This window comes from Macaca thibetana, chromosome 7 (genome assembly GCF_024542745.1).
Source record: "Macaca thibetana thibetana isolate TM-01 chromosome 7, ASM2454274v1, whole genome shotgun sequence".
Lineage (NCBI taxonomy): Eukaryota > Metazoa > Chordata > Mammalia > Primates > Cercopithecidae > Macaca > Macaca thibetana.
Window position 1 is genome coordinate 136,361,549 of NC_065584.1, and position 27,745 is coordinate 136,389,293.

The following is a 27,745-nucleotide window of genomic DNA, read 5'->3' on the forward strand; positions in this document are numbered from 1 at the left end:
GCTGGGATTACAGGCGTGAGCCACCACGCCTGGCCATGGATAGATATTTTTAATAGGCTTTTTATATTTTCGAGATGTTTACCCTTTCTGAGTTTTTTATTCCTCTCTGTAGATCTGGGGTTGGTTACATTTTTCTTTCATCCTAAAGGACTTCTTTTAGCATTTCTTGAAGTGAAAATCTGCTGGAGACAGATTCTATCCATTTTTTTTTAATACTTTTTTTCTTTTTTTGTTTTTTGACGCGGAGTTTCACTCTTGTTGCCCAGGCTGGAGTGCAATGGCGCAATCTTGGCTCACCGCAACCTCTGCCTCCCACATTCAAGTGATTCTCCTGCCTCAGCCTCCCTAGCAGCTGGGGTTACAGGCATGCGCCACCACACCCAGCTAATTCTGTATTTTTAGTAGAGATGGGGGTTTCTCCATGTTGGTCAGGCTGGTCTCAAACTCCTGACTTCAGGTGATCTGCCCGCCTCAGCCTCCCAAAGTGCTGGGGTTACAGGCGTGAGCCACTGCGCCCAGCCTCCTTTTTAAAATGGAGACAGAGCCTCACTGTGTTGGTCAGGCTGCTCTTGAACTCAAGTGATTATCTCACCTCAGCTTCCTGAGAAGTAGCTGGGATTACAGGCATAAGCCACGGTGCCTGGCATCTTTCTGCTTTTGTCTTTTTGAAAAGGTCTTCATTTTTGAAGGTTATTTCCCTTAGATACAGAATTCTGGTGTGATGATTAGTATTAGGTGTCAACTTGATTGGATTGAAGGATGCCTAGATAGCTGGTAAAGTATTGTTTTTGGGTGTGTCTGTCAGGGTGTTGCCAGAGGAGATTGACCTTTGAGTCAGTGGACTGGGAGAGGAGGACTCACCCTCATCAGTGTGAGTGGGCACCATCCAATTGGCTGCCACTGAGGCTAGAACAAAGCAGGCGGAAGAAGATGGGATAAGGCTGGCTTGCTGAGTCTTTTGGCTTTCATTTTTCACCCGTACTGGATGCTTCCTTCTGTTCCTCCTGCCCTTGAACATCAGACTGCAGATTCTTTGACCTTTGGACTCTTAGACTTAGACCAGTGGTTTGTTGGGGGTTCTCCAGCCTTCTGCTGCAGATAGAAGGCTGCACTGTTGGCCTCCCTGCTTTTGAAGCTTTTGGACTCGGATTGAGCCACTACTGGCTTATTTCTTCCCCAGCTTGCAGACGGCCTGATGTGGGACTTCTTCGCCTTGTGATTCTGTGAGCCAATTCTCCCTAATAAGCTAATGAGCTCCTTTCATATATACATATAACCTATTATTTCTGTCCCTGTCGAGAACTGTGACTAATACATCTGGGTTGATAGGTTTTGTTTTTTATTTTGTTTTTTCTTTATTTTCTTTTTGGGTTGATAGTTTTGTTTTTTTTTTCTTTTGGTACTTGAAAAATATTCTATTGTCTTCTGATTTTCATTGTTTCTGGTGATAAATCAGCGATCATTCTTATTCTTCTCCAGCGTATACTTTCTCTCTTTTCCCTGGTTGCTTTTTTTTCCAAGTTGCTTTTATTTTATTTTTTGGAGATGGAGTTTAGCTCTTGTTCCCCAGGCTGGAATGCAGTGGTGCGATCTCAGCTCACCGCAACGTCTGCCTCCTGGGTTCAGGCAATTCTCCCCTGCCTCAGCCCCCTGAGTAGCTGGGTTACAGGCATGTACCACCATGCCCAGCTAATTTTGTATTTTTAGTAGAGATGGGGTTTCACCATGTTCTCCAGGCTGGTCTCAAACTCCTGACCTCAGGTGATCTGCCCGCCTCTGCCTCCCAAGTGCTGGGATTATAGGCGTGAGCCACTGAGCCTGGACTCCTGGTTGCTTTTAAGAGTCATTCTTTTTTGTCATTTGTTTTTTTGAGACAGAGTCTCGCTCTGTCACCCAGGCTGGAGTGCAGTGGCCGATCTTAGCCCACGGCAGCCTCTGCCTCCTGGGTTCAAGCAGTCCTCCCACCTCAACCCCCCAAGTGGCTAGGACAGGCGCCTGCCACCATGCGTGGCTCATTTTTGTATTTTTTGTAGAGTCGGGGTTTCACCCTGTTGCCCAGGCTGGCCTTGAACTCTTGAGCTCAGGCTATCCGCCTGTCTCGGCCTCCCAAAGTGCTAGGATTACAGGCGTGAGCCACTGTGCCCTGGGGCCAAGAGTTGTTCTTTCTCTTCCTTCCTTCTCTTTTCTTTTTGTTTTCAACAGTTTCACTCTGTGCATAGGTATGTTTTTTGTTTGTTTGTTTGTTTATTGAGATGGAGTCTTCCTCTGTCACACAGGCTGGAGTGCAGTAGTGTGATTTCAACTCACTACAGCCTTCTCCTTCTGGGTTCAAGTGATTCTCCTGCTTCAGCCTTCCAAGTACCTGGGACTACAGGTGCGCACCACCACTCCTGGCAAATTTTTGTGTTTTTAGTAGAGACAGGGTTTCACCATGTTGGTCAGGCTGGTCTTGAGCTCCTGATCTTGTGATCTGCCTGCCTTTACCTCCCAAAGTGCTGGGGTTACAGGCGTGATCCACTGCACCCAGACCAGGTATGGATTTTTTTTGTATTTATCCTGCTTGGGTTTCATCGAACTTCTAGATTTGTGGGTGGCTGTCCATTATCTTTTTTTTTTTTTTTTTTTTTTTTGAGACTGGGTCCCACTCTGTTGCACAGGCTGGAGTGCAATGGCTCGATCTCGGCTCTCTGCAATCTATGTCTCCCAGGCTCAAGCGATCCTTCCGCCTCAGTCTTCTGAGTAGCTGGGACTATAGGCATGCATCACCATGCCTGGCTAATTTTTATGTATATTTTGTAGAGATGGGGTTTCACCATGTTGCCCAGGCTGGTCTTGAACTCCCAGACTCAAGTGATCTGCTTGCTGGCCTCAGCCTCCCAAAGTGCTGCAATTATAGGCATGAGCCACTGTGTCTGGCCTTGTTATCTCTTCATGTGCCTCTGCTTTACTGAATCTTTAAGCTCTGCTTTTCAGTCTAGATTCTGGTTCTTTGGACTGCTGGGAAATTCTCTTTGCTCTCTAGTCTCACTCAGGATTTTCCTTATCTCTTGATTTTGCCCTAATTCTTTGACTTAGCCTTAGGAGGACTATCTGTCTTACATTCTTTGAAGACTTGAAGACTCAGAATGCCTCAGAGGTGTTTATTCCATGCTTCCTGTCTTGATCTCCTTCTACAGAGAGGGCTGCTGCCTTGAACATGGTAGAGGCTCTTTTCATGGGATTCTCTCCGCTTTTCTTCCTTGCCCTCAGACTTGCACACGTTGAAAACCCCTAGGGGGCTGGGCACAGTGGCTCACGCCTGTAATCCACCACTTTGGGAGGCCGAGGCAGGCGGATCTCGTGAGGTCAGAAGTTTGAGACCAGCCTGGCCAATATGGTGAAACTAAAAATACAAAAATTAGCCAGGTGTGGTGGTGCGCACCTGTAGTCCCAGCTACTTGGGAGGCTGAGGCAGAAGAATTGCTTGAACCTGGGAAGCGAAGGTTGCAGTGAGCCAAGGTCGCACCACTGCACTTCATCCTGGGCGACGGCAAGACACCGTCTCAAAAAAAAAAAAAAACCCCATAGAGAAGAGTTAGCATTGGGGCTTGTAGTTGGGCCTCCTCCAGATTCTCTAATACATTATCTGAGTCCACATGCAACCATTAAAATTAAGTTCATTATAGGTTTGGCTGGTTTCTCATTAATCCTGTCAGTGGATTCCTGGTTCTGCCACTTCACCAGGAATGAGAATAGCTATGGTCTCTTCACTTCTGAAGGGTTTGACATTTTCTCTGATTTAGCTTATTTATTATTTAGATTTCTTTACATCCTTAGCTCTCTGATGGTTGTTTTTTTTTTTTTTTTTTTTAAACTATGATTTTTGTAGCTTATCCAGCTTGTTGCAGTTTATAGAGTGAGGCTTGGTGTCTTGCAACTTTGAGCATTCTAGTCAGAAGTGGAAATCCTGAGCCTTTTGTTAGAATTACAAAATTTGAGAGCTGGAAGAGACCATAGAAATCATATAGTTTAAGCCAGGTGGGGTGGTGTGTGCCTGTACTCCTAACTACTGCCTGCCTCTACCTGGGTGACAGGGCAAGACCTTGTCTCTTAAGAAGGAAGAAATCCTGTAGTTTAGCCACTTTGTGTTCCTGATGAGGAACTGAGACATAAAAATGTGAAATTCTTTGACTCCACAGCTGATTTAGCCACAGATCCTGGAGTAGACACCAGATCTTTAAACTTACGATTTATTTCTTTTAATATAAGCTGTCCCACTTAGTTCTGTGTTGTTAGAACAGAACACCTGAGACTGGGTAATTTATAAAGAAAAGAAATTTATTTCTTACAGTTCTGGAGGCTTGGAAGTCTGATACCATGGTGCTGGCATCTGGTGAGGGTCTCCTTTCTGCATCATCCCATGGTGGAAGAGAAAGAGAGGGCCAAACTTGCTTTTGTAATAGGCCTACTCCCACAATAATAACATTAACCCATCTGCTTCTTACTAGTGATTAATAATCACCACTTATTAGGCCCCACCTCCCAACACTTGCATTGAGGATTAAGTTTCCAACCCATGAACTTTGGGGGACACATTCAAAGCATGGCACGAGCCTAGTGAAATCAGACTGGACTCTTTCAGTAGGGCCAAATTCTCAGATGGGTCTGATAGGAAACAAACTTAAAATTTTGTTTTCACATCTCACAAGCTTTCTTTTTTTTCTTCCTTCCTTTTCTTTTTCCTTTCCTTTCCTTTCTTTTCCCCTTTCCTTTCCTTTTCCTTTTCCTTTCTTCCCCTCCCCACCCCTTCCCCTCTTTTTGTGAAAGCAGGTTTATTAAGAAAGTAAAGGAATAAAAGAATGGCTACTCCATAGTCAGGGCAGCCAAATCTCGCAAGCCTTCTTCAGTTTGGAGAAAATGAGAGATAAAGAGGAAGGATATTCCAAAATTGTATGCCATTCTGAATTTTTTTAAAATTAGGGAATAGGCCAGATGCAGGGCTGATCTGTAATCCTAGCGCTTTAGAAGACTTAGCTGGGAGAATAACTTGAGGCCAGGAGTTCAAGACCAGCCTGGGTAACATAGTGAGACCCCATTTCTACAAAAAAAAAAAAAAAAAAAAAAAAAAAAAAAAAGCGTGGTGTATGCCTAAAGGTCCCAGGTACTTGAGAGGCTTACTGGGAGAATTGCTTGAGGCTACAGTGAGCTTTGATCATGCCACTGCACCACAGCCTAGGCAACAGAGCAAGACCCTGTCTCTTAAAGAGAGAAAGGGAATCTTCAACTAAGCGTATGGTTCTCTCCGTTTGATGAGAGTCCAGAGATGTTTTATATGGCCTTGCATAATGTGACCTTCTTTAGACCCTCACCAGAGTTAGCTCAAAAACAATAGGTATCATGTTTGATCTGTAGTCTGAAAAGCTGTGGTGCTAAACCCTGCTAGGATGGACTGAAGAATAGTGTCAAGGTCTTGCATATCTTCATTATACCTTCTTTGGTATTAGATGGGCTGATAGGACTTAAGAGTCCTGCTTGACTGATTATATAGGATGCTATTTCAGTGGCACAGTCCCTCCCCACCACCTCAGCAAAATAAGATGAGAGCTGTAACAAAGCTGAAGTGTTTTATTTCTTCATTCTGAGTGGGTTGAAACCAGCTGCCTTCTTCATGTTATTGGCAGACCTATGCATTCGCATAGAGTGAGGGTCCTGGTGGAATGCCTGGAAAGGAAAATACCATATCTAGGAATCTTCACTGATGTTTTCTAGTGGTAGATCAGAATGTGATCAGATTCTGAAAAATTTGAGGATAGGACTTCCCTTCTCCAAAGCTTTCTACTGCCAGGTAGCATATGCTATTTACATTGAGTCATTCAGTACATAAATTAGGGTACCTACTAATTACCAGGTACTATGCTTAGGAAATGTCCCCAAGGCTACTTAGTCCCACACCTTTTGTAACAGACAAAGCCACAGAAAAAAGGAGGGGAATGGTGCCCTGGAAAATGAAGAGTAGAGGTTCTGAAGAATCAGATTAGATTAGATTGGGGAAGGATGGCAAAAGAAAAGGAAGTGAAAACGTTATTAGAAAGAAGAGAAAGAAAAGTGAAATGTTAGTGAGATAGGGAGGAATCCACTACATGTCCCTGTGCTCCAGGAGTAATAATGTGTTCCTATGAGCTAAAGACTGAAAAAAAAAAAAAAATGACCTCTGCTCTACGTTAATGCCTAAAACAATGCCTGGCACATGGTGAGCATTCAGTAAAATGTTGAATGAAACGTAATGGAGGGATGGGAGAGTTGAATCTGTTTAGTCTGTGTAAAAGATGTTTTAAAAACATCTTGGCTCATTCTGCTTCTGGGCCCATGTTGGGATTGCATTTCCTCACTCCCTTGGTTATACACGTATGACCATGTGACCTACTTTAGTCAGTAAAATGAGAGAAGTGAATGGTGTCATTTTTGGATGGAAGCTTTGTTGCTTGTTTTCTCTGCTACATTGCATGTCATTGGTAGAGATGGTAGGTACTTTAACAGCTTGGCTGACAGCTACGTTGGACTTGTGGCATGAGCACGACTTAGATTTTTGGGGGCCATCTATTATCCTGACTGCTACGAAAATTTATATTTTCATCTGGTTAGAATCCTCAGGTGTCCAAAGGTGCTTGAAGAAAGAGGCTGTGCACATGGCTCCTGTCCTATATTTGCACCAATATTTCTTTAATGTTAATTAGGTTAGGAATTTTAGAACAAAGCCTCCTGCCAGGAAGAAGATAAGAAATTGGATGAAGGGTTATTATAATTATTTAAAAATTTCCAGCCATAAATTTGTAGAAAGGATTGTATTTCTTTTTTTTTTTTTTTTTTTTTTTGAGACGGAGTCTCACTCTGTCGCCCAGGCTGGAGTGTGGTGGCCGGATCTCAGCTCACTGCAAGCTCCGCCTCCCGGGTTCACGCCATTCTCCTGCCTCAGCCTCCCGAGTAGCTGGGACTATAGGCACCCGCCACCTCGCCCGGCTAGGTTTTTTTTTTGTATTTTTTAGTAGAGACAGGGTTTCACCATGTTAGCCAGGATGGTCTCGATCTCCTGACCTCGTGATCCACCTGTCTCGGCCTCCCAAAGTGCTGGGATTACAGGCTTGAGCCACCACGCCCGGCCGAGAGGATTGTATTTCTTTAGTATACAACAATTCAAATAACATCTCTCCCATTCTGAGCATACGTATTAGCATAGGGCTTGGGAATAAAACTAAAGGAATATAAGACTTGTTCTGTGGTTTTGTAAGTTACAGACTTAGAATTGGGAGAATCTATAGGGATGTTATTACTAGTTTATCTGGTCTATGAATTTTTGAATTTCTAATATGGATGACTTACAGTAAAGCTGTAACTAGGAGATGGAGTCTCGCTCTGTCCCTCAGGCTGAAGTGCAGTGGCACGATCTTGGCTCACTGCAACCTCCACCTCCCAGGTTCAAGCGATTCTCCTGCCTCAGCTCCTGAGTAGCTGGGATTCCAGCCATGCACCACCATGCCAAGCTAATTTTTGTATTTTTAGTAGAGATGGGGTTTGGCCGTGTTGGTCTGACTGGTCTCAGGTGATCCACCTGCCTTGGCCTCCCAAAGTGCTGGGATTATAGGCGTGAGCCACCCCGCCTGGTTGTAACTAGACTTACTAGTTGTAATCTAGTTACACATTTACTGTAAGTCATCCATGCCGGAAATGAACAACTAGAGATAAGCAACAAAATAAACATAATGGCATGCGCTTTTTTTTTTTTTGAGACAGGGTCTCACTCTGTTGCCCAAGCTGGAGTGCAGTGGTGCGATCTCAGCTCACTGCAGCCTCAGCCTCCCAGGTTCAAGCGATTCTCCAACCTCAGCCTCCTGAGTAGCTGGGATTACAGGTGTGAGCCACCACACCTTGCTAGTTTTTGTATTTTTAGTAGGGATGGGTTTTACCATGTTGGCCAGGCTGGTCTCCAACTCCTGGCCTTGGGTGTTCTGCCCGCCTTGGCCTCCCAAAGTGCTAGGATTACAAGGGTGAGCCACCATGCCCAGTCTGTTTTGTCTTTAAGTTGAATACTTTGTTACTGTCTTCTCTGACTTTGAAAGTTTGTCTCTGTAGATAAGCATAGTTACTGATACTACCCAAAGCCTTTTAGACTTTGGCATTTTAGATTTAAGGTCCTGTGTCTCTTCCCAGGTTCCTAAGATTATTTGTTGTTAACAGTTTACACTCCCAGCCTCCTTGACGTCCAAATCCTGAAAGGGTCCCTGGTAGCTCTTACGGCCACCCACCATATGTTAGGAGCAAGGGCTTTGTCAAGAATGCAGTGAGCAAGCAGCTAAGCTGTAGCACTTGGCCTTCTCTGCCCAAAAAACTTAGTAGCTTTGATGAGAGCTTGAGACATGATCTCAGGGAAGGGCCAATTTGCTACAGCTACATTTATCTGTGCCAGGTTAGGAGATAGCCCTAGGTGAATATAAGAAAAGCTCAACCTTTCCCTTCAGTCCAAAAGCAACTGGGTTTTGGCCGAGGAGATGTGAGGTTGGCTAGGTTCCTGTTAACTCAAATTACTCGCTTGTCGATGGAGAAGAGCAAAATGAGTAAGAGCCTTTGTGGAGAGGGGATGGGGGAAGTGCTGTCAGTGAATGTGAACAGGCCATATGACCCATGTCAGCATTTATCCAGAGAAGCAGCAGAGCAGGAGGTTGAGGAGAAAGCCAGAAAAGTAACCTTTATGTTTGTGGCCCTTCAAACTTTCTTTGCACATCTAGACTTCCTTTTTGACATAGGTAGGCCAAGTTGCTCCTTAATAAGAAAAAAAAAATTCAGTTTCTATAGATTGGCGAGATAGGACAAAGTAAAGTTACTTCTTTTGTTTGCATTTCATTACTTTATATACTTAGTCTTAACTCCCAGTACCAGCATTGCTCTTGGTGTGGGGGCAGACCAGGTGACAGCAGGAAGTAATATAGCAAAGAGAGCAGTGCTTGAGCAGACAGTTGTGGCTAATGCAGTTTCAGGGAACTGCCTTATAAATTTAGGAAGCTGCTATCCAGCCTGGATTATAGAGAGCTCTTAATTCCATGGCATGGTAGGTCACTGAAAGAAAGCCAAAGATAAAGCAAAAAGTCAACTTTATTCTTATAAATTATTCTCTGTACTTCTTTTTATTCACCAAGTTTTAAAAAACAAAACAACATCGGGCCGGGCGCGGTGGCTCAAGCCTGTAATCCCAGCACTTTGGGAGGCCGAGACGGGCAGATCACGAGGTCAGGAGATCGAGACCATCCTGGCTAACACGGTGAAACCCCGTGTCTACTAAAAAAAATACAAAAAACTAGCCGGGCAAGGTGGCGGGTGCCTGTAGTCCCAGCTACTCGGGAGGCTGAGGCAGGAGAATGGCATAAACCCGGGAGGCGGAGCTTGCAGTGAGCTGAGATCCGGCCACTGCACTCCAGCCTGGGTGACAGAGCGAGACTCCATCTCAAAAACAAAAAAAAAACCCAAAACAACATCAAACCAGCTAATCAAACTTAGTGATCACTCCCCAGACCACCCAGAATCAGCACTGGTTGGTAGGAATGGGTAGCATTTATTTGGAGGCAGAGAAATTGAAAAGATGCTGGAAAGGGTCCCTTTATGTTACCTTCCTTTTTACTCCCTTGTTGAAGTGTGTAGAACATGTAAAAAGAATATGGAGCCCCAGTTTTTTCCTGGGTCTAAGCTTTAAACTTTGCCTTTATGAAATTAAGCATGAAAGATGGTGGAGATAATGGCAATTAATAGGACACTGATGTGGATAGAGGATGAAGTGACCATCTGCTGGTCCAGCTGAGTTTTATATATGCTTTAGTCAGGCCAAGGAGCTCCATGGTTGACGTGAAAGTTGGAGGTAGTTGGAGACATCAGAATTTGGAATATAACTGCCCTAAGAGTTAAGGTGATGAGGGAACAATTTTCTTTCTAGGGTCACTAGGAGAGCATGAGAGGCCTCTGCCTTTTTTATTTTATTTTATTTATTTTTTATTTTTATTTTTTTTGAGACAGAGCCTCGCTCTGTCACCCAGGCTGGAGTGCAGTGGCCGGATCTCAGCTCACTGCAAGCTCCGCCTCCCGGGTTTACGCCATTCTCCTGCCTCAGCCTCCTGAGTAGCTGGGACTACAGGCGCCCGCCACCTCGCCTGGCTAGTTTTTTGTATTTTATTTTTTTAGTAGAGACGGGGTTTCAACGTGTTAGCCAGGATGGTCTCGATCTCCTGACCTCGTGATCCGCCCGTCTCGGCCTCCCAAAGTGCTGGGATTACAGGCTTGAGCCACCGCGCCCGGCCTACTCTGCCTTTTTTATGGCTACCAGGCACACACATCTTGACTTTCTTAATTAGGTCAGACCCCCAATGTGCAGACTCTCAGTAGTATCTTGTAGCATTCCTTGGTACCACTTGTCCTTTCTTCATTTCCTTGTTTACTTTTCTTCTTTAAAAAAAAAAATTGTCTCTAGTCACACGATAAACTCCACGAAGGCAGAGCCCAAGTCTCTCTTTACTCACCATTTTATCCCCATTGCCAAGGGATTGACTGACACAGATACTTATCAAATACTTACCGAATAATGGAATATGACTGAATTGTAAACACTTAATGGATCCACTCTATGATGTAGAGGTACAGCATGACTCCCAACTTACTAATTAAGGTGGGTCTACTTTCCAAGATCCTGGCTGAAAAGGCGCTCCAGCAGCATTTGGTCTAATGGATAGTGAAGGATCCTGAAGACTACTACTCACAGAGCAATGAGGCAGAATCACTGAACAAGCACTGCCATTGTAAATCCTTTTCCCCTCCCAGGTGTTTAATTGGTATAATCCTCATTGTCTAGTGGAATTACAGTTTGGTTTATAAATACTACCTTCTCTTGTTAGAATGTATAGTCTTCATCATCTGAGTACATAGTGATGGCTCTGCAGTTCTCAGTGTAGGCAAAGCTCCTACCTTCCCTAGTATCATTTTTTACCCACTCTACCTGGTTAAGTGCTGACCAGTCACTGATAATTCTGAAAAGGCACTCTCCTTGAAGTTTCTAGTTTGTGAGGCTTCTTGGTCTCAATAAAATTTAAGTGGGGCAGATGTGGATGGAGGCCTTAAGTAAGGATCTCTCATTTTCATGGCTTTCCTAATCTGGCTACAACGCCTACTGTAGTGCTATTCTGTCAGATAACAGTGGTGTAATTTTTGACAAAGCATTTGTGCTTGACTAGATTTCTAGTGAAGTAGAAGTTTGAGAGAGAACTTGGGAGATCTTACTGTTCTTATTTCATTTGTCTATGGAACTGATTTTACAGTCAGAAATGTAAAACATGACTGAGCTTTAAGGAATTGTTTACGTTAAGGCAGGAAGGGTAGGCATGAACAAGCATTCTATTTCAGGTAGAGACTAGAGATGTAAAATTTTGGAAATAGTGGAGCCTTTGAGAAATACTGGTTTTCTTGACCAGCCTGCGAAACATAGTGAAACCCTGTCTCTACAAAAAATACAAAAATTAGCCGTGTGTGTTGCTTGCCTTAGCAGCACATATACTTTAAAAAAAAAAAAAGAGAAAGCAAGCCTGGTGTGGTGGCTTCTGCCTGTAGTCCCAGACACTTGAGGGGCTGAGGTGGGAGGATCGCTTGAGCCCAGAAGGCAGAGGTTGCAGTGATCAGGCCACTACACTCCAGCTTGGGTGACAGAACAATACCCTGTCTCAAACAAACAAACAAACAAACAAACTGGTTTTCCTAGGGTATTTCCTGGGGAGCAGGAAGAATCAAGATGTGTACAAACAGAAAAACCTTGGTGGGAGGGAGACGCGGTATTAAAGCCCTTTTTAAAAATCTGAAACTTTTACCAATACAAAAATTTATTTTTATTTTTATTTTTTTGAGATGGAGTCTTGCTGTTGCCCAGGCTGGAGTGCAGTGGCGTGATCTCACCTCACTGCAACCTCCACCTCCCAGGTTCTAGCGATTCTCCTGCCTCAGCCTCCCAAGTAGCTAGGGTTACAGGCACTCATCACCATGCTGGGCTAATTTTTGTATTTTTAGTAGAGACAGGGTTTCTCCATGTTGGTCAGGCTGGTTTCCAACTCTCGACCTCAGGAGATCCACCCGCCTTGGCCTTCCAAAGTGCTGGGATTACAGGCGTGAGCCACCGCGCCTGGCCCCAAAATGTATTTTTATTACTTACTTCCATAATCACATGGGCTAGATCACATAACAGCATTGAAAATCCAGTGGCTAAAGACCAAAGACAAGACTAATGGCTCAGCTGGATAATGGCAAATGATATGTTGGACTTAAGTTGTTTGACTTTTTTGGCGGGGAGCGGGGGGGCAGAGTCTCCCTCTGTCGCCCAGGCTAGAGTGCAATGGCATGATCTCAGCTCACTGCAACTTCCACTTCCCTGGTTCAAGCAGTTATCCTGCCTTACTCCGGAGTAGCTGGGATTACAGGCATGTGCCACCACGACCGGCTACTGTTTGTATTTTTAGTAGAGATGGGGTTTCACCGTATTGGCCAGGCTGGTCTTGAACTCCAGACCTCGTGATCCTCCCTCCTCGGCCTCCCAAAGTGCTGGGATTACAGGCGTGAACCACCGTGTCCAGCCTTGAAAGATTTTTTTTAATTCAAAAGTTTATTCACAAACTTTTTAAGTGTTTTGTTACAAATAGACTGGTAAGCTACAGAATTTTTAGGACTTTTTTTTTTTTTTTTTTTTTTTTGGCGGGCTAGGGGGGCTGATTTCTGAGAAGCAGAGAAAAACTTGCAGAGGAGAAGCCATCTGTTACAGTAAAAGAAAGCTATTTTACTATTAGTGTCCTTCATATTAAGCAGATACAAGACCCGTTCTCATTTATTAAAAGAACTGGAGGATAGTAAGTATCAGTTTTTATTGAAGCTGTCTTTCTCCTATTGGACAATGAGTTGAGTTTACTGAGGGCCAGAATCCTTTTGCTCATATCAGGTTTGCTCCTGCCTAGCATGTAGTAGTTACTCAATATATGTTTATATATTAAATGAATAAATTGTTGACTTTATTCTTTCTGCCTCAAATATTGTCTGGTCTTATTTGTTAGGAATTCTGACCACCTTATTTTCCATAATGCCTTATATCTGGTACTCTGGGTACTCTGCAGATTCAAGGATTAGGCCATTAAGAAACTGAAAGAACCAAGTTGCATTTATTTTTTTTCAGGCTGGCTAGGGAACCATCTACTGGAGTTGAGGCTATTTTTTCCTGCCCTTTTAGAGGATATTTTTTAAAGTATGAAATATTTTAAGCGAACAGAGATTGATATAACGAACCTTTATATACATACCACCCAGCTCTGTAAGAATCTAGTAATCTGCCATGCTTGTTATTTTAAAATAAATAACACATTAAAATGCAGAGAAATGATTCTGGTCTCTTTCCTTAATAACCTCCAAGTAATCATTATGAATTTGGTATTTGTCTCTTTTTTTTTTCCATTTTTTTTTTTTACTTTTGCAATGTACATATGTACTTACAAAAAAAAACTATTTTGCATGCATATAACTACTTATCTGTTCTCCTGTTTTATGAAGTTTAGGTTGTTTCTAATTTTCTTTACCAAAAAAATGAGAATTTCTCTAGAGAGTTTACTGTGAAGAAAAATGGCCAGGTCATAGAGTATGCTATTTATTTATTCATTTGTATGTTTCTGCCAAATTGCTCTGAAGTTCTTGTACTAATTTAAACTCTAACCACTATTGTGTGTAAGTTTGTTTTTCCACACCCTTCAGAGTTGACATTAACAGAGAAGCATGTTTTTTCAATCTGAAATGTTCTTTTAAGGTAATCTTTTCCTATCAGTCACATTAAATACCTTTTCATAGGTATTATTGTGCAAGTTTACTTTTATAAATTGAAGAGCATTATTCGCATACTTATTTGTGCTGTTAGATTTTTGTTCATTGGATATTGATAGGCATAGTTAATAAATAAACATGCTCTTTAACAAACTAACACATTGCAGACTTCTTATATATTCTTTTAGATAGATGTTACTAATGTTTTACCCCTCATAAAACTCGAGTTCTATAAAAATATTATGAACCTTCCCATACTTGTTGGCATTTCAGAAATGGTACAACCTAATGAGCCTAAGTGTTACCAAGAATCTAGCGTAGTGAAATCTGGAGCCCGGGCCAACGTGTGTGAATTGCTCATAACATTTTTGTAAGCTATTTTTGATTAAGGGTAATTTGTCACTTAATGACCATCATTAAGTTTAATGTACCAGTAGTAGTTTATTGCTAAATGCTCAGTTTGCGTCATACTACACATTTGAAGAAAAGGGTATTTCCTGCAGTGGTGACTCTCTTCTTTTTCTCATCCCCCCAGGTTGTATCAGAGTAAGATGGACGGTAGCTTTGATTGTGATTGTGGTGAGCTGGAGCCACCTGATCACTAACAAAAGACATCTTCTGTTAACCAACAGCCGCCAGAGCTTCCTGTTGAAATAAATATATAGCAACAAAGGAAGAAAAGAAGCAAAACGGAAATAGTGCTTACCAGCACCTTAGAATGATGCTGCTCAGGACCAGTCCAACACTGAATGTATCTGCACTGTGAGGAGAATGTTCATAGAAGCCTGTTGTGTGCATATTTATTCACATTTTTGTTAAATGTTAAATCGTTTAGCACGGTAATCTGAGTGCACAGTATGTCATTTCATTCCGTTTGAGTTTCTTGTTTTCTTTAAATGTCTGCAGAGTTGCTGCCCCTTTCTTGAACTATGAGTACTGCAATCTTTTTAATTCTCAATATGAGTAGAGCTTTTTGAGCTTTAAATCTAAGGGGAACTCAACAGGCCTGTTTGGCATATGCAATGAACATCAAGAAACCATCTTGCTGTGGAAGCATAATTATTTTTCTTCTCCCTTTTTGAAAGATCTTTCCTTTTGATGCCAGTTTTCTTCCTTGTTTACACAAGTTCAATTCGAAAGGAAAAGGCAATAGTAAGGGTTTCAAAATGGCAGAGAAGTTTGAAAGTCTCATGAACATTCATGGTTTTGATCTGGGTTCTAGGTATATGGACTTAAAACCATTGGGTTGTGGAGGCAATGGCTTGGTTTTTTCTGCTGTAGACAATGACTGTGACAAAAGAGTAGCCATCAAGAAAATTGTCCTTACTGATCCCCAGAGTGTCAAACATGCTCTACGTGAAATCAAAATTATTAGAAGACTTGACCATGATAACATTGTGAAAGTGTTTGAAATTCTTGGTCCTAGTGGAAGCCAATTAACAGACGATGTGGGCTCTCTTACGGAACTGAACAGTGTTTACATTGTTCAGGAGTACATGGAGACAGACTTGGCTAATGTGCTGGAGCAGGGCCCTTTACTGGAAGAGCATGCCAGGCTGTTCATGTATCAGCTGCTACGGGGGCTCAAGTATATTCACTCTGCAAACGTACTGCACAGAGATCTCAAACCAGCTAATCTTTTCATTAATACTGAAGACTTGGTGCTGAAGATAGGTGACTTTGGTCTTGCACGGATCATGGATCCTCATTATTCCCATAAGGTATGTAGAGAAAGCCAGCTGAGACAGACCTTTAAACTGATACGCTTAATCAGGAATAGGTACCTGCATTTTCTTTGTATATTGTGGCAGAATTTTTAATCTTATTAAACTTTACATAGTGCCTTTTTTTCTGATACAAATCTATCTTTCACAGTCTCTCTGTTTGAAATGAAGGTGGAGTGGGATAATTAAATACAAATTTCTAAAAAAAAATATGGTTATTATAATGAAGTTCTAAAGTATATGGTTATCATTATAAATGAAATTCTCCCTTAGTTATTTAAGAGTGGAATATACTTTCTTTGGGACAGAATTGTGGTAAGAGGGGATACTATTTCAACTTTTAGGTCTTTTGTTTTCGAGACAGAGTTTCACTCTGTCGTAAAGGCTGGAGTGCAGTGGTGCCATCTTGGCTCACTGCAACCTTCACCCCCTGGATTCAGTGATTCTTGTACCTCAGCCTCCCAAATAGCTGGGATTACAGGTGCGTGCCATCACGCCCAGCTAATTTGTTTGTATTTTTAGTAGAGATGGGGCCTCCCCATGTTGGCCAGGGTGGTCTTAAACTCCTAGCCTCCAGTGATCTGCCTGCCTCAGCCTCCCAAAATGCTAGGATTACAAAGGTGTGAACCATCATGCTTTGTCTTTTTTTTTTTTTTAAGTTTTTAGAGACAAGATCTTGCTGTGTTGCTCAGGCTGGCATCAAATTCCTGGGCTCAAGTGATCCTCTGGCCTCAGCCTCCTAAATAGCTGATGCTAAAGGTGCATGCCAGCACACCCAAACTTATGTCTTCTTTTGTCCCTTTGAGACTGTATTCAGTTCTGCTTTGTTTAAACTAAATTTAGCTTGAAATCTAAATTCCCATAAACAATTGGTAGGAAGTATAGCCAAAAAGATTCACAGCAACTTCCTCTTAGATAGCAAATGGTCTTCATACAAGAATTTAGTATTTTTCAAGCTGAACCTTGGTCTTTTAGTTTTGAAATGAAATCTTATGTGGGACCATGATGTTTAAAATAGAAAAGTGGAGCTGCTTTGGCTGTAAAGAACCCCTGGGAGCCCTGCTTTGTTGGCTTTTCACAGTACATGCCTAAGACAAATCTTCATATGTGTTGTTTCACATTAAGTTTTTTTTTTTTTTTTTTTTTTTGAGACCAAGTTTTGCTCTTGTTGCCCAGGCTACAGTGCAATAGTGTGATCTCAGCTCATTGCAACCTCCACCTCCTGGGTTCAAGCAATTCTCCTGCCTCAGCCTCCCAAGTAGCTGGGATTACAGGTGCCTGCCACCATGCCCAACCCATATTAAAGTATTTTTACTTGGGCCAGGTGCAGTGGCTCACACCTGTAATCTCAGCACTTTGGGAGGCTGAGGCAGGTGGATCACCTGAGGTTGGGAGTTTGAGACCAGCCTGACAACATGGTGAAACCCCATCTCTACTAAACATACAAAATTAGCTGTGCCTGGTGGTGCATGCCTATAATTCCAGCTACTTGGGAGGCTGAAGCAGGAGAATCCGGGAGGCAGAGGTTGCAATGAGCTGAGGTCGCGCCATTGCACTGCAGCCTGGGCAACAAGAGCGAAACTCCATCTCAAAAAAAAAAAAAAAAAACTTTGTAGAAAATGAGTTCTAGGCTGGGAGCGCGGTGGCTTCTTCCTGTAATCTCAATGCTTTAGGAGGCCAAGGCAGGAGGATCACTTGAGGCCAGGAGTTTGAGACCAACCTGGGCAACACAGACACTTTTTTTTTTTTTTTCTAGAGAAAAGAGATTATTAACACTGACCACGTCCTTTTTATGTATTTACTGTATCCACAGTGAAGTATTGTGGATAGAGCACTGAACTAAGACTTATACTGTCTAAAATTGACTCCATTTCTACATCCAACTAGCTATATGACTTGAAGCAGATCCCTTAATCTCTCGGGCATCACACCTATAAAATGGAGTTAATATCTACCATCACAATCTCCCAGGGTAGTTTTGAGGATGAAATAAGGCAATATATGTATAAGGTTTTGTAAGGTGCTTTGTAATTGTAAAGTAATTGAATAAATTGGTTATTAATAAGATTTATAGTAGAGGTCAGTAAGGAGGCTGACATTGGTTTGTAAGTAGCACCTCTGGTGCTCTTCCCTACTGTTCTGACTTGAAGCATACTTGCTCCTTGATTATCTCAAGACTTTGAGTGTAAACCAGCTCATCTGAAAAATACTTTGAATGTGTGGCCTAGAGTTAACACTATAATTAGAGTTTTACATAATTTTTTTTTTTTTTTTTTTTTTTTTTTTTTTTTTTGAGACGGAGTCTCACTCTGTCGCCCAGGCTGGAGTGCAGTGGCCGGATCTCAGCTCACTGCAAGCTCCGCCTCCCGGGTTCACGCCATTCTCCTGCCTCAGCCTCCCGAGTAGCTGGGACTACAGGCGCCCACCGCCTCACCCGGCTAGTTTTTTGTATTTTTTAGTAGAGACGGGGTTTCACCGGGTTAGCCAGGATGGTCTCGATCTCCTGACCTCGTGATCCGCCCGTCTCGGCCTCCCAAAGTGCTGGGATTACAGGCTTGAGCCACCGGGCCCGGCCTTTTTTTTTTGTTAAACAGGGTCTTGCTCTTGGCTCACTCCAACCTCTGTCTCCTGCGCTTCAGTGATCCTCCCAGCTCAGCCTCCCAAGTAGCTGGGACTACAGGCGTGTGCTACCATGCCAGGCTAATTTTTGTATTTTTAGTAGAGATGGGGTTTTAGCATGTTGCCCAGGCTGGTCTCAAACTCCTGGCCTCAAGTGATCCACCCACCTCGGCCTCCCGAAGTGCTGGGGTTAAAGACTAAAGTGTTTTTTTTTTTTTTTTTTTTTTTTTGAGACAGTTTCGCTCTTGTTGCCCAGGCTGGAGTGCAGTGGTGCGATCTCGGCTCACCGCAACCTCTGCCTCCCGGGTTCAAGCGATTCTCCTGGTTCAGCCTCCTGAGTAACTGGGATTACAGGCATGCACCAGCACACCTGGCTAATTTTGTATTTTTAGTAGAGACGGGGTTTCTCCATGTTGGTCATACTGGCCTCGAACTCCCGACCTCAGGTGATCCGCCCAGCTCAGTTTTCCAAAATGCTGGGATTACAGGCATGAGCTACCACGCTCGGCAGATTAAGGATTCTTTAATCAAGTTTTAAGTACTGTTTTTTAGCTAAAGTAAAAAAAATGTTTTTTGTTTCTTTCGTAGGGTCATCTTTCTGAAGGATTGGTTACTAAATGGTACAGATCTCCACGTCTTTTACTTTCTCCTAATAATTATACTAAAGCCATTGACATGTGGGCTGCAGGCTGCATCTTTGCTGAAATGCTGACTGGTAAAACCCTTTTTGCAGGTTAGTATTTTGTGGGGGGAAAAATTTTCCCAAAGAGAAGTAATTTTGCATTTATCTCTGAAGCAAGATTCATATAAGGTTTAAAATAATTAGTTGTGATCTAGAATACTAAAAATGAACAGATAAATTGGCGTTTTTATTCAAAAAATTGAGAAAACTTATTCACATTCACTAAATTGGTCACTTCATAAATTAGCAGAACTCTAGTGTTTAAATATAATTTTATATTTTGTGGACCCATAATAGTTGTTGGTAATCTGTGTTGATACTTGAGTTGCATACTTCTGTCAGTATCATCACTTCCTGATGAAAATTTTAAGCCATTGTTGAAAATCCAACAAATTTTTCTTGGTCTCCTCCCCCTATAAACAACCAAACAAGTAATTTTTTGTTAAGTTTGGTGCTATTTAGAAGTCTAAAGAAGTGTGTGAGAGAGGACATTGTCAAGATGAGAAGAGATGAATAATCCATGAAAAATGTCTTGTGTCATAAAGCAAAGCATACATCTGTATAAAATTATTTAGTATAGGCTAGAGCTATAAACTTGGAGAAGCTATACATCAGTGATTGCTGGAATGGAAGGCATTATGGAGTCATAATAGTGAAGAATTTTAATTGGTGAAGGGAGAAAATATGTTATTTAAGGGTACCTATATAAATAAAAGTATAATCCTGATACATTCATGAATCTGAGATTCATGCAAGTTGTCAAATAATAATAAACATATTTATGACTAGTTAAGATGGGGTCAGATAAGAAAGTATTTAGAAAGTAGGTAGAGGACTTTCCATATGGAAAAGTAAGGAATAGTAGGGGTACTGAAGATTTTCTAGTTGGGGAAGTGGTGTGATAGTGATTAAGGCCTTTTTTTGTGTTTTGAGATTACTTTTCCCCCCTCTATACCCTTTTTTGTTGTTGTTGAGATGGAATCTCGCTCTGTCACTCAGGCTGGAGTGCAGTGGTGCGATCTTTGTTCACTGCAAGCTCCGCCTCCCAGGTTCACGCCATTCTCCTGCCTCAGCCTCCCGAGCAGCTGGGACTACAGGCGCCCGCCACCATGCCCGGCTAATTTTTTGTATTTTCAGTAGAGACGAGGTTTCACCGTGTTAGCCAGGATGGTCTCTGTCTTCTGACCTCGTGATCCGCCCTCCTCGGCCTCCCAAAGTGCTGGGATTACAGGCGTGAGCCACCGCACCCTGTCCTCTATACATACCATTTTTAGAGTTGTTCCCGCCGACCCCCAGACTGTGCTAAGAGCAGAAGGAAAGGAGAGAGCCTATTTACATAAGAAAGATTAGTGTACATAGGAGAGCACTGGTGAAGAAAGGACAGCATGCATAAATGTCTTTTAAGTATGTTAATGCCAGTACTTAGTTTATATAAAAGCCAGCCCTTTATAATTTTTTTTTTTTTTTTTTTTGAGACGGAGTCTCACTCTGTCGCCCAGGCTGGAGTGCAGTGGCCGGATCTCAGCTCACTGCAAGCTCCGCCTCCCGGGTTTACGCCGTTCTCCTGCCTCAACCTCCCCAGTAGCTGGGACTACAGGCGCCCACCACCTTGCCCGGCTAGTTTTTTTTTGTATTTTTTAGTAGAGACGGGGTTTCACTGTGTTAGCCAGGATGGTCTCGATCTCCTGACCTCGTGATCTGCCCGTCTCGGCCTCCCAAAGTGCTGGGATTACAGGCTTGAGCCACCGCACCCGGCCTGTAATTTTTTTCTATTTATCTAAAATTTCTGGCTGGGCACAGTGGCTCATGCATGTAATCCCAGCACTTTGGGAGGCTGCGGCGGGCAGATTACTTGAGGTAAGGAGTTCAAGACCAGCCTGGCCAACATGGTGAAACCCCGTCTCTACTAAAAATACAGAAATTAGCCGGGCATGGTGGCACACGCCTGTAATCCCAGCTTCTGGGTAGGCTGAGGCACAATAATCACTTGAACCTGGGAAGTGGAGGTTGCAGTGAGCCGGAATCAAGCCATTGCATTCCAGCCTGGGCAACAGAGACTGTCTCAAAAAAAAAAAAAAAAAAAAAAAAAAATCTAAGATGTATGCTAGTTTTCTAAATTGAAATTCGGAGGGATTCCTGGAAACTAAATTATTAAATGGATTGATTTTTGCTTAGGAACAATACTGTGATTAGAGGTTCTGTTCCTGATATCAAGTGCCTTCCAGCATATATAAACAATTCTGTATTGTTTGTTGCAGTGTCACAAATTACTCCAAAACTTAGTAGCTTAAACAACAAACATTTATTACCATTTTACAGTTTCTGTGTGTCAGAATGTGGGAGTGGTTTAGCTAGGTGGTTCTAGCTCAGGTTTTCTCAGTCAGGATGTTGGTAAGGGCAGCAGTTACCTGAAGGCTTGACCAAGGCAGGAGGATCCACTTCTAGATAGCTTACTTACATGACAGTCACCAAGAGGCTTCGGTTCCTCACCATGTGGGCATCTCCTTAGGATTGCTTGAGTGTCTTCATAATATGGTGGCTGGCTTCCTCTAGAACTAATGATCCAAAAGACAGCAAGGAGATAGCCAGTATATCTTATTTTAAAAAGTTGTATTGTTATATAATTCACATACTATACAATTTATTTAAATTATACAGTTCCATATCTTTTAGTATATTTACAGAGTTATATACTCTGTAAATAATACAATCTAATTTTGGAACACTGTCTTGGCTCCTAAAAGATCCTGCAAATCATTAGCAGTCACTTCTCATTTCCTCTTTCCCCCAACCCCTGGCATCCACTAATCTACTTTGTGTCTCTGTGGATTTGCCTACTCTGGTTGTTTCAGATAACATTTGGACTTTGGGACAGGCTTCTTTCATGTAGCAATATTTTGGAGGTTTACCCATGTAGTGGCATATATTAGTACTTTTTTCCTTTTTATGGGCAAATAGTATTCTGCTCTATGAATATACCACATGCTATTTATCCATTCCTCAGTTGATGGACATTTGGGTTTCCACTTCTTCATTATGAATTATGCTGTTGTGAATATTTGTGTACAAGTTTTTGTGTGAAAATGTTTTCAGTTCTCTTGGGTATATATACCTAGGAGTGGAATTGCTGGGTCGTGTGATAACTGTTTAACTTTTTGAAGAACAGTTTCCCAGCACAGCTGTACCATTTTACATTCCCACCAGCAATGCATGAGAGTTAAATTTTATCTTTTTGAGTATAGCCATCCATCGGGTATGAAGTAGTATCTCATTGTGGTTTGTTTTTTCTTTTTTCGAGATGGAGTCTCGCTTTGTTGTCTAGGCTGTAGTACAGTGGTGCAATCTTGGCTCACTGCAACCTCCGCCTCCCAGGTTCAAACAGTTCTCCTGCCTTCAGCCTCCCAGGTAGCTGGGATTACAAAGGCATGCGCCACCATGCCCACCTAATTTTTGTAGTTTTAGTAGAGATGGGGTTTCACAGTGTTGGCCAGGCTGGTCCCTAACTCCTAACCTCAAGTGATCTGCCCACCTTGGCCTCTCAAAGTGCAGGGATTACAGGCAGGAGCCATTGCACCAGGCCTCATTGAGGTTTTGATTTGCATTTCCCTACTAATGGATGTTGAATGTCTGTACAGATCTATTGCCTATTTTTTAAATTGGGTTGTCTTTTTATTGTTGAGTTGTAAGAATTCTTTACATAATTCTGAATACAAATCTTTTGTGATTTACATGTTTTTCTTCTATTCTGCAGTTTCCTTTCTCTATGTCTTTTGAAACAGGTTGTTTTTTTTTTGTTTTTTTTTTTTTTTTTGGAGACGGAGTCTCGCGCACTCGCCCAGGCTGTAGTACAGTGGCACAATCTTGGCTCACTGCAGCCTCTCCCTCTTGGGTTTAAGCGATTCTGCTCCCTCAGCCTCCTGAGTAGCTGGCATCACAGGCGCGCACCACCACGCCCAGCTGATTTTTGTATTTTTAGTAGAGACAGGGTTTCACCATGTTGGTCAGGCTGGTCTCGAACCCCTGACCTCATGATCCACTTGCCTCGGCCTCCCAAAGTGCTGGGATTACAGGCATCAGCCACTGTGCCAGGCCTGAAACAAGATTCTAATTCTGAAGTCCAATTATCTTTTTCTTTTGTCCCTTTTGCTTTTGGTGTCATATCTGAGGGATAATTGCCTGACCCAAGGTCATGGTTGTTTTCTCCTGTGTTGTCTTCTGAGAGTTTTATAGGATTAACTTTTACAGCTGGGTGCGGTGGCTTACACCTGTAATCCTAGCACTTTGGGATGCAGAGGAGAGTGGATCACCTGAGGTCAGGAGTTCGAGAACACCCTGGCCAATGTGGTGAAACCCTGTCTCTACTAAAAATACAAAAATTAGCTGGGCGTGGTGGTGCGCACCTGTAATCCCAGCTACTCGGAAGGCTGAGGCAGGAGAATTGCTTGAACCTGGGAGGCAGAGGTTGCAGTGAGCCAAGATCGTGCCACTGCACTCTAGCCTGGACAACAGAGCAAGACTCTGTATTCGGTGGGGGAAGGAAGAAAAAGGGGGATTAACTCTTACACATTGGACGTCCATTTGTCCTGGCACCATTTGTTGAAAAGATTCTTTCCCCATTGAATTATCTTGACACTTTCATCAAAAATCAGTTGACCACACATGTAAAATATCTTTTTGTGACCAAGTCTCAAAAGTTACATACTGTCAACTTTAGCTTTATTTTGTGTGTTAGAAGTGAGTCACTAAGTACACTTCATGGTCAATGAGAGCAGAGTTCAGTTCCACCCTTTAAAGGGAGGAGTATCAAAATAATTTTTGGACCGTTTTTTCATTTTTGACCTTCTCGAATGGATTAAGTGGATACACACACACACACACACACATACGTATGTACATATGTGTGTGTGTGTGTGTGTATAAAATTATTATTTTTTTTTTTCCGAGATGGAATCTTGCTCTTGTCACCCAGGCTAGAGTACAATGGTGCGATCTTGGCTCACTGCAACCTCCACCTCCCGGGTTCAAATGACTCTCCTGCCTCAGCCTCTCAAGTAACTGGGATTACAGGTGGCTGCCATCATACCCAGCTAAATTTTTTTACCCTTTTGGCCTGGCTGGTCTCAAACTCCTGACCTCAGGTGATCTGCCTGCATTGGCCCCCCACAGTGCTGGGATTACAGGCAGGAGCCACTGTGCCTGGCCAGGTGGACACATTTTAAAGCCACCACAGTAACAAGTCAGAAAAACAAGCCAGGTATGGTGACTCATACCTGTAATCCCAGCACTTTTGGAGGCTGAGACCAGAGGATCAGTTGAGCCCAGGAGTTCGAGACCTACCCTGGGCAACATAGTGAGACCCTGTCTAGACAAAAAAACAAAAATGTAGCTGGGCATGGTGGCACACACATGTGGTCCCAGCTATTCAAGGGGCTTAGGTGGGAGGATTGCTTCAGCCTGGCAGGTCAAGGCTACAGTGAGCTGTGATCATGCCACTTACTCCAGCCTGAGCAACAGAGCAAGACTTTGTCTCAGAACAAAACCAAATTTAAGTCTATATAATGAAAAATCATTTGGTCATGCTCCAAGTCATAGAAATGAGGTCAGTGCCTACTGCTGCTGCATGGATTATACAAAGGTTTTTTGTGTGTGTGTGTGTGTTTTTTTTTTTTTTTTTGAGAGGGAGTCTCGCTCTGTCATACTAGGCTGGAGTGCGCTTATGTGAGCTCAGCTAACTCCTCCTCCCAGGTTCAAGCAATTCTCCTGTCTCAGCCTCCCGAGTAGCTGGGACTACAGGTGCACGCCCCCAGGCCCAGCTAAGTTTTGAAATTTTAGTAGAGACAGGATTTCACCATATTGGTCAGGCTGGTCTTGAACTCCTGCTCAGGTGATCCACCTGCCTCAGCCTTCCAAAGTGCTGGGATTACAGGTGTGAACCACTGCTCTCAGCTGTATTTATGTATTTTTAAATGTTTGTTTTTAAACGTTCAGTGCACATTCAGACATTAAGTATAGGAATAAAAATAATTGGATTTGTTTTAAAACTCTTTAAGTAGCATAGTTTTTACATTTAATAGGAATAGTTTGTGAAATGATTAGAAAGATCTAGGTTGTAGTTTTTTTCTAGTTGCCAGATGCTTCATTGATTTTTGTCAGTGAACTATTAGATAAAAACATGAAGGGAGAGCTGAGTGGTTATTAGGTATAAGGTGCAAATGAACAGAGCAACAAAAGGTAAGGACCAAGCATTCATTGGAAATCAGTGTATTTTTAGCCTGTAGAAAGTGTTATAGTCTTATTTTTTGGTACATTTCTCTCGTGTGTCCAGATTGTCTCTCTGTAGGTGTTCCTGTCCCAGGTTAACACTTCTACTTGGGCAGTAGGTGTTTTTCCTCTTTCCTGCTTAGCACTTCTATTCCTCGCATCTTCACTTTACCCCTTCTGCTGGATCGTTTTTATCAGTATTCATTCAAACACTGATAAAATTTTTCCAGTCTTACAAGAGAATCTCTGTCCTTACCCCGCAGTCCCTCAGCTACTGCCATATACTACTGTACTCTTTGAATGTAAAACTTCTCAAAAGATGTGTGCATCCTTGCTGCTCTTAATTCCTCTGCTTACATTCCGTCTTTCACCCTGTCCAATCAGGCTTGGTCCTCCACCAAAAACCACTCTCATCGAGGTCACCAGTGATCTCCATAATGCTAAATCCCTTATCAATTCTAAGTCCTTATTTTGAACCATCTCCAGCATTTGTTACAATTTATCTTCCCCTCTTCAGGTGCTTTTTCAGCTGTCTTTGGGCATGCCACTCTTCAGTTCTTCCCTGGCTTCTTTCCAGTCACCCTTGCCAGTTCTTCTCTTTCGCCTCATGTTGGAAGTATCCCAGATTCAGTCCTTGGGCTCCCTGCTTCTCTAGTTTCACTTAGTCCCTGGGTAATCTCATTCTTTTTCATTCCTTTAAGAATTATCTATATCTGATGATGACTTCTGAATGTATATCTTCAGCCCTGACCTCTTGTCTGAATTCCAGGTTCCTTAACTCAGTATCTCCACTCAAATGTTTAATAACAAAAGTTAACCTACCCAGAACTGGGCCTCTGATATTTCTTCCTCATACTTTGTTTTTACTATCTTCCTCATGTTAGCAAACCAGTACCTCCATTTTTCAGTTGCTTAGACAAAAATCTTGTCACTGTCCTTCACTTCTGTTAGTCTGTTAGCACAGATCTGTGGGCTCTTACTTCAAACCATATCCAGACTCTTAACAGCTTGTTACGGCCGAGCGCGGTGGCTCAAGCCTGTAATCCCAGCACTTTGGGAGGCCGAGACGGGCGGATCACAAGGTCAGGAGATCGAGACCATCCTGGTTAACACAGTGAAACCCCGTCTCTACTAAAAAAAATACAAAAAACTAGCCGGGCGAGGTGGCAGGCGCCTGTAGTCCCAGCTACTCGGGAGGCTGAGCCAGGAGAATGGCGTAAACCCGGGAGGCGGAGCTTGCAGTGAGCTGAGATCTGGCCACTGCACTCCAGCCTGGGTGACAGAGCTAGACTCCGTCTCAAAAAAAAAAAAAAAAAAAAAGTAAAACAGCTTGTTATTATCACTCTTACTATCCCTCCCCAAGTCCAGTCAGCCATTATGTCTCTCCTGTTAGAAGGACCTTCTCTTTCCTGCTTCAGTATGTGCTGTCTTTAGTTACCACATCACAGCCAGAGTGATCCTGTTGAAAGATAAGGTAGATCATGTCGTATCTCTGCTCAAACTGTATGATGGCTTTCCATCAAACTCAGGGTAAAGCTGACCCTTTGTTCTAGTACCACTCTGACTTCATCTCCCACTGTGTGCTCCAAACTACTCTACTTTTGCTAGGCTTATCTAATTGTTGTTTCTTGGACATACCAACCTGCCTGTCTCCTCTGGGCTTCTCTCCATCTTCCTAGAACTCCTTTCTTTCTTCCATATGAATGTTTGGTGTATTCCCCACTTCTTTAATTTTCCACTTCTTAGTGAGGCTTGCCTTTGTCTCAAAACAAAACAAAAACCAAGTCTCATTCTGTTGCCCAAGCTAGAGTGCAGTGACATGATCTTGGCTTACTGCAGCCTCCTCCAGGGTTCAAGCAGTTCTTGTGCTTCAGGCTCCCAAGTAGCTGGGACTATAGGCGTGCGCCATGCCCGGCTAATTTTTGTATTTTTAGTAGAGATGGGGTTTTACCATGTTGGCCAGGCTGGTCTCCAACTCTTCACTTTTTTTTTTTTCTTTTTTTTAAGTATTAACAGCCCTATTCTTCCCGACAGTCCTATCACCCTTAGCTTACTCTCTTTTTCTTTATAGCATATGTCACCGTAAGATCCATGAAGGCAGGGACTTGGTCTGTTTTGTTTCACAACTGTATTCTGAAGTGTCCTGCTCATAGTAGGAACTAACAAAATTTTTGAATGTTCAATGCATTTATAGACATTAAAGGAAAGGCAAGTGGAATTTTTATTGTTTTTGAGACAGGGTCTCACTCTGTCATCCATGCTGGAGTACAGCAAATGGAATTTTTAAAAGTCACCTATTTAGCCTAGTTTCCCCCTTTATTTCTTCAATTGCCTAACAGCCTAGAAATACTGACCCCTAACAAAGAACTATAAAACTTCTCATTTTAAAAGTCTAGTCCAACCCTTCATTTCATTGATGGTGAAATTAAGTCCTAGAGATGTTAGCTGTTGTCTCTGAAGTTATAGCCAGTTAATTAGTGGTACAGTTAAGACCAGAATCTAGATCTCTTAAATCTCAGTTGCTTTTTTTTCATTAGTCTGTGATAACCTTAATATGAGACCAAACTTAGTCAGTTCCTTATGGAAACAAAGCAGCTAAAACTAAATA

General features: G+C 42.6%; 1 protein-coding gene across 4 annotated transcripts in view; it reads left to right on the forward strand.

The window, feature by feature from the left end:
• Window positions 1-27,745, forward strand: part of MAPK6 (mitogen-activated protein kinase 6) — a 63,061-nt gene that overhangs the window by 27,016 nt on the left and 8,300 nt on the right. For 3 of the 4 annotated variants that reach the window (XM_050797933.1, XM_050797931.1, XM_050797932.1), the window contains exons 2-3: window positions 14,387-15,572; window positions 18,783-18,927. In XM_050797933.1, coding sequence (XP_050653890.1) covers window positions 15,018-15,572; window positions 18,783-18,927 — 700 coding nt within the window. In that variant the 5' untranslated portion in view covers window positions 14,387-15,017. Of the gene's footprint in view, window positions 1-14,386; window positions 15,573-18,782; window positions 18,933-27,745 lie in introns of those variants that run through there. The other variant, XM_050797934.1, reaches the window with a different exon arrangement.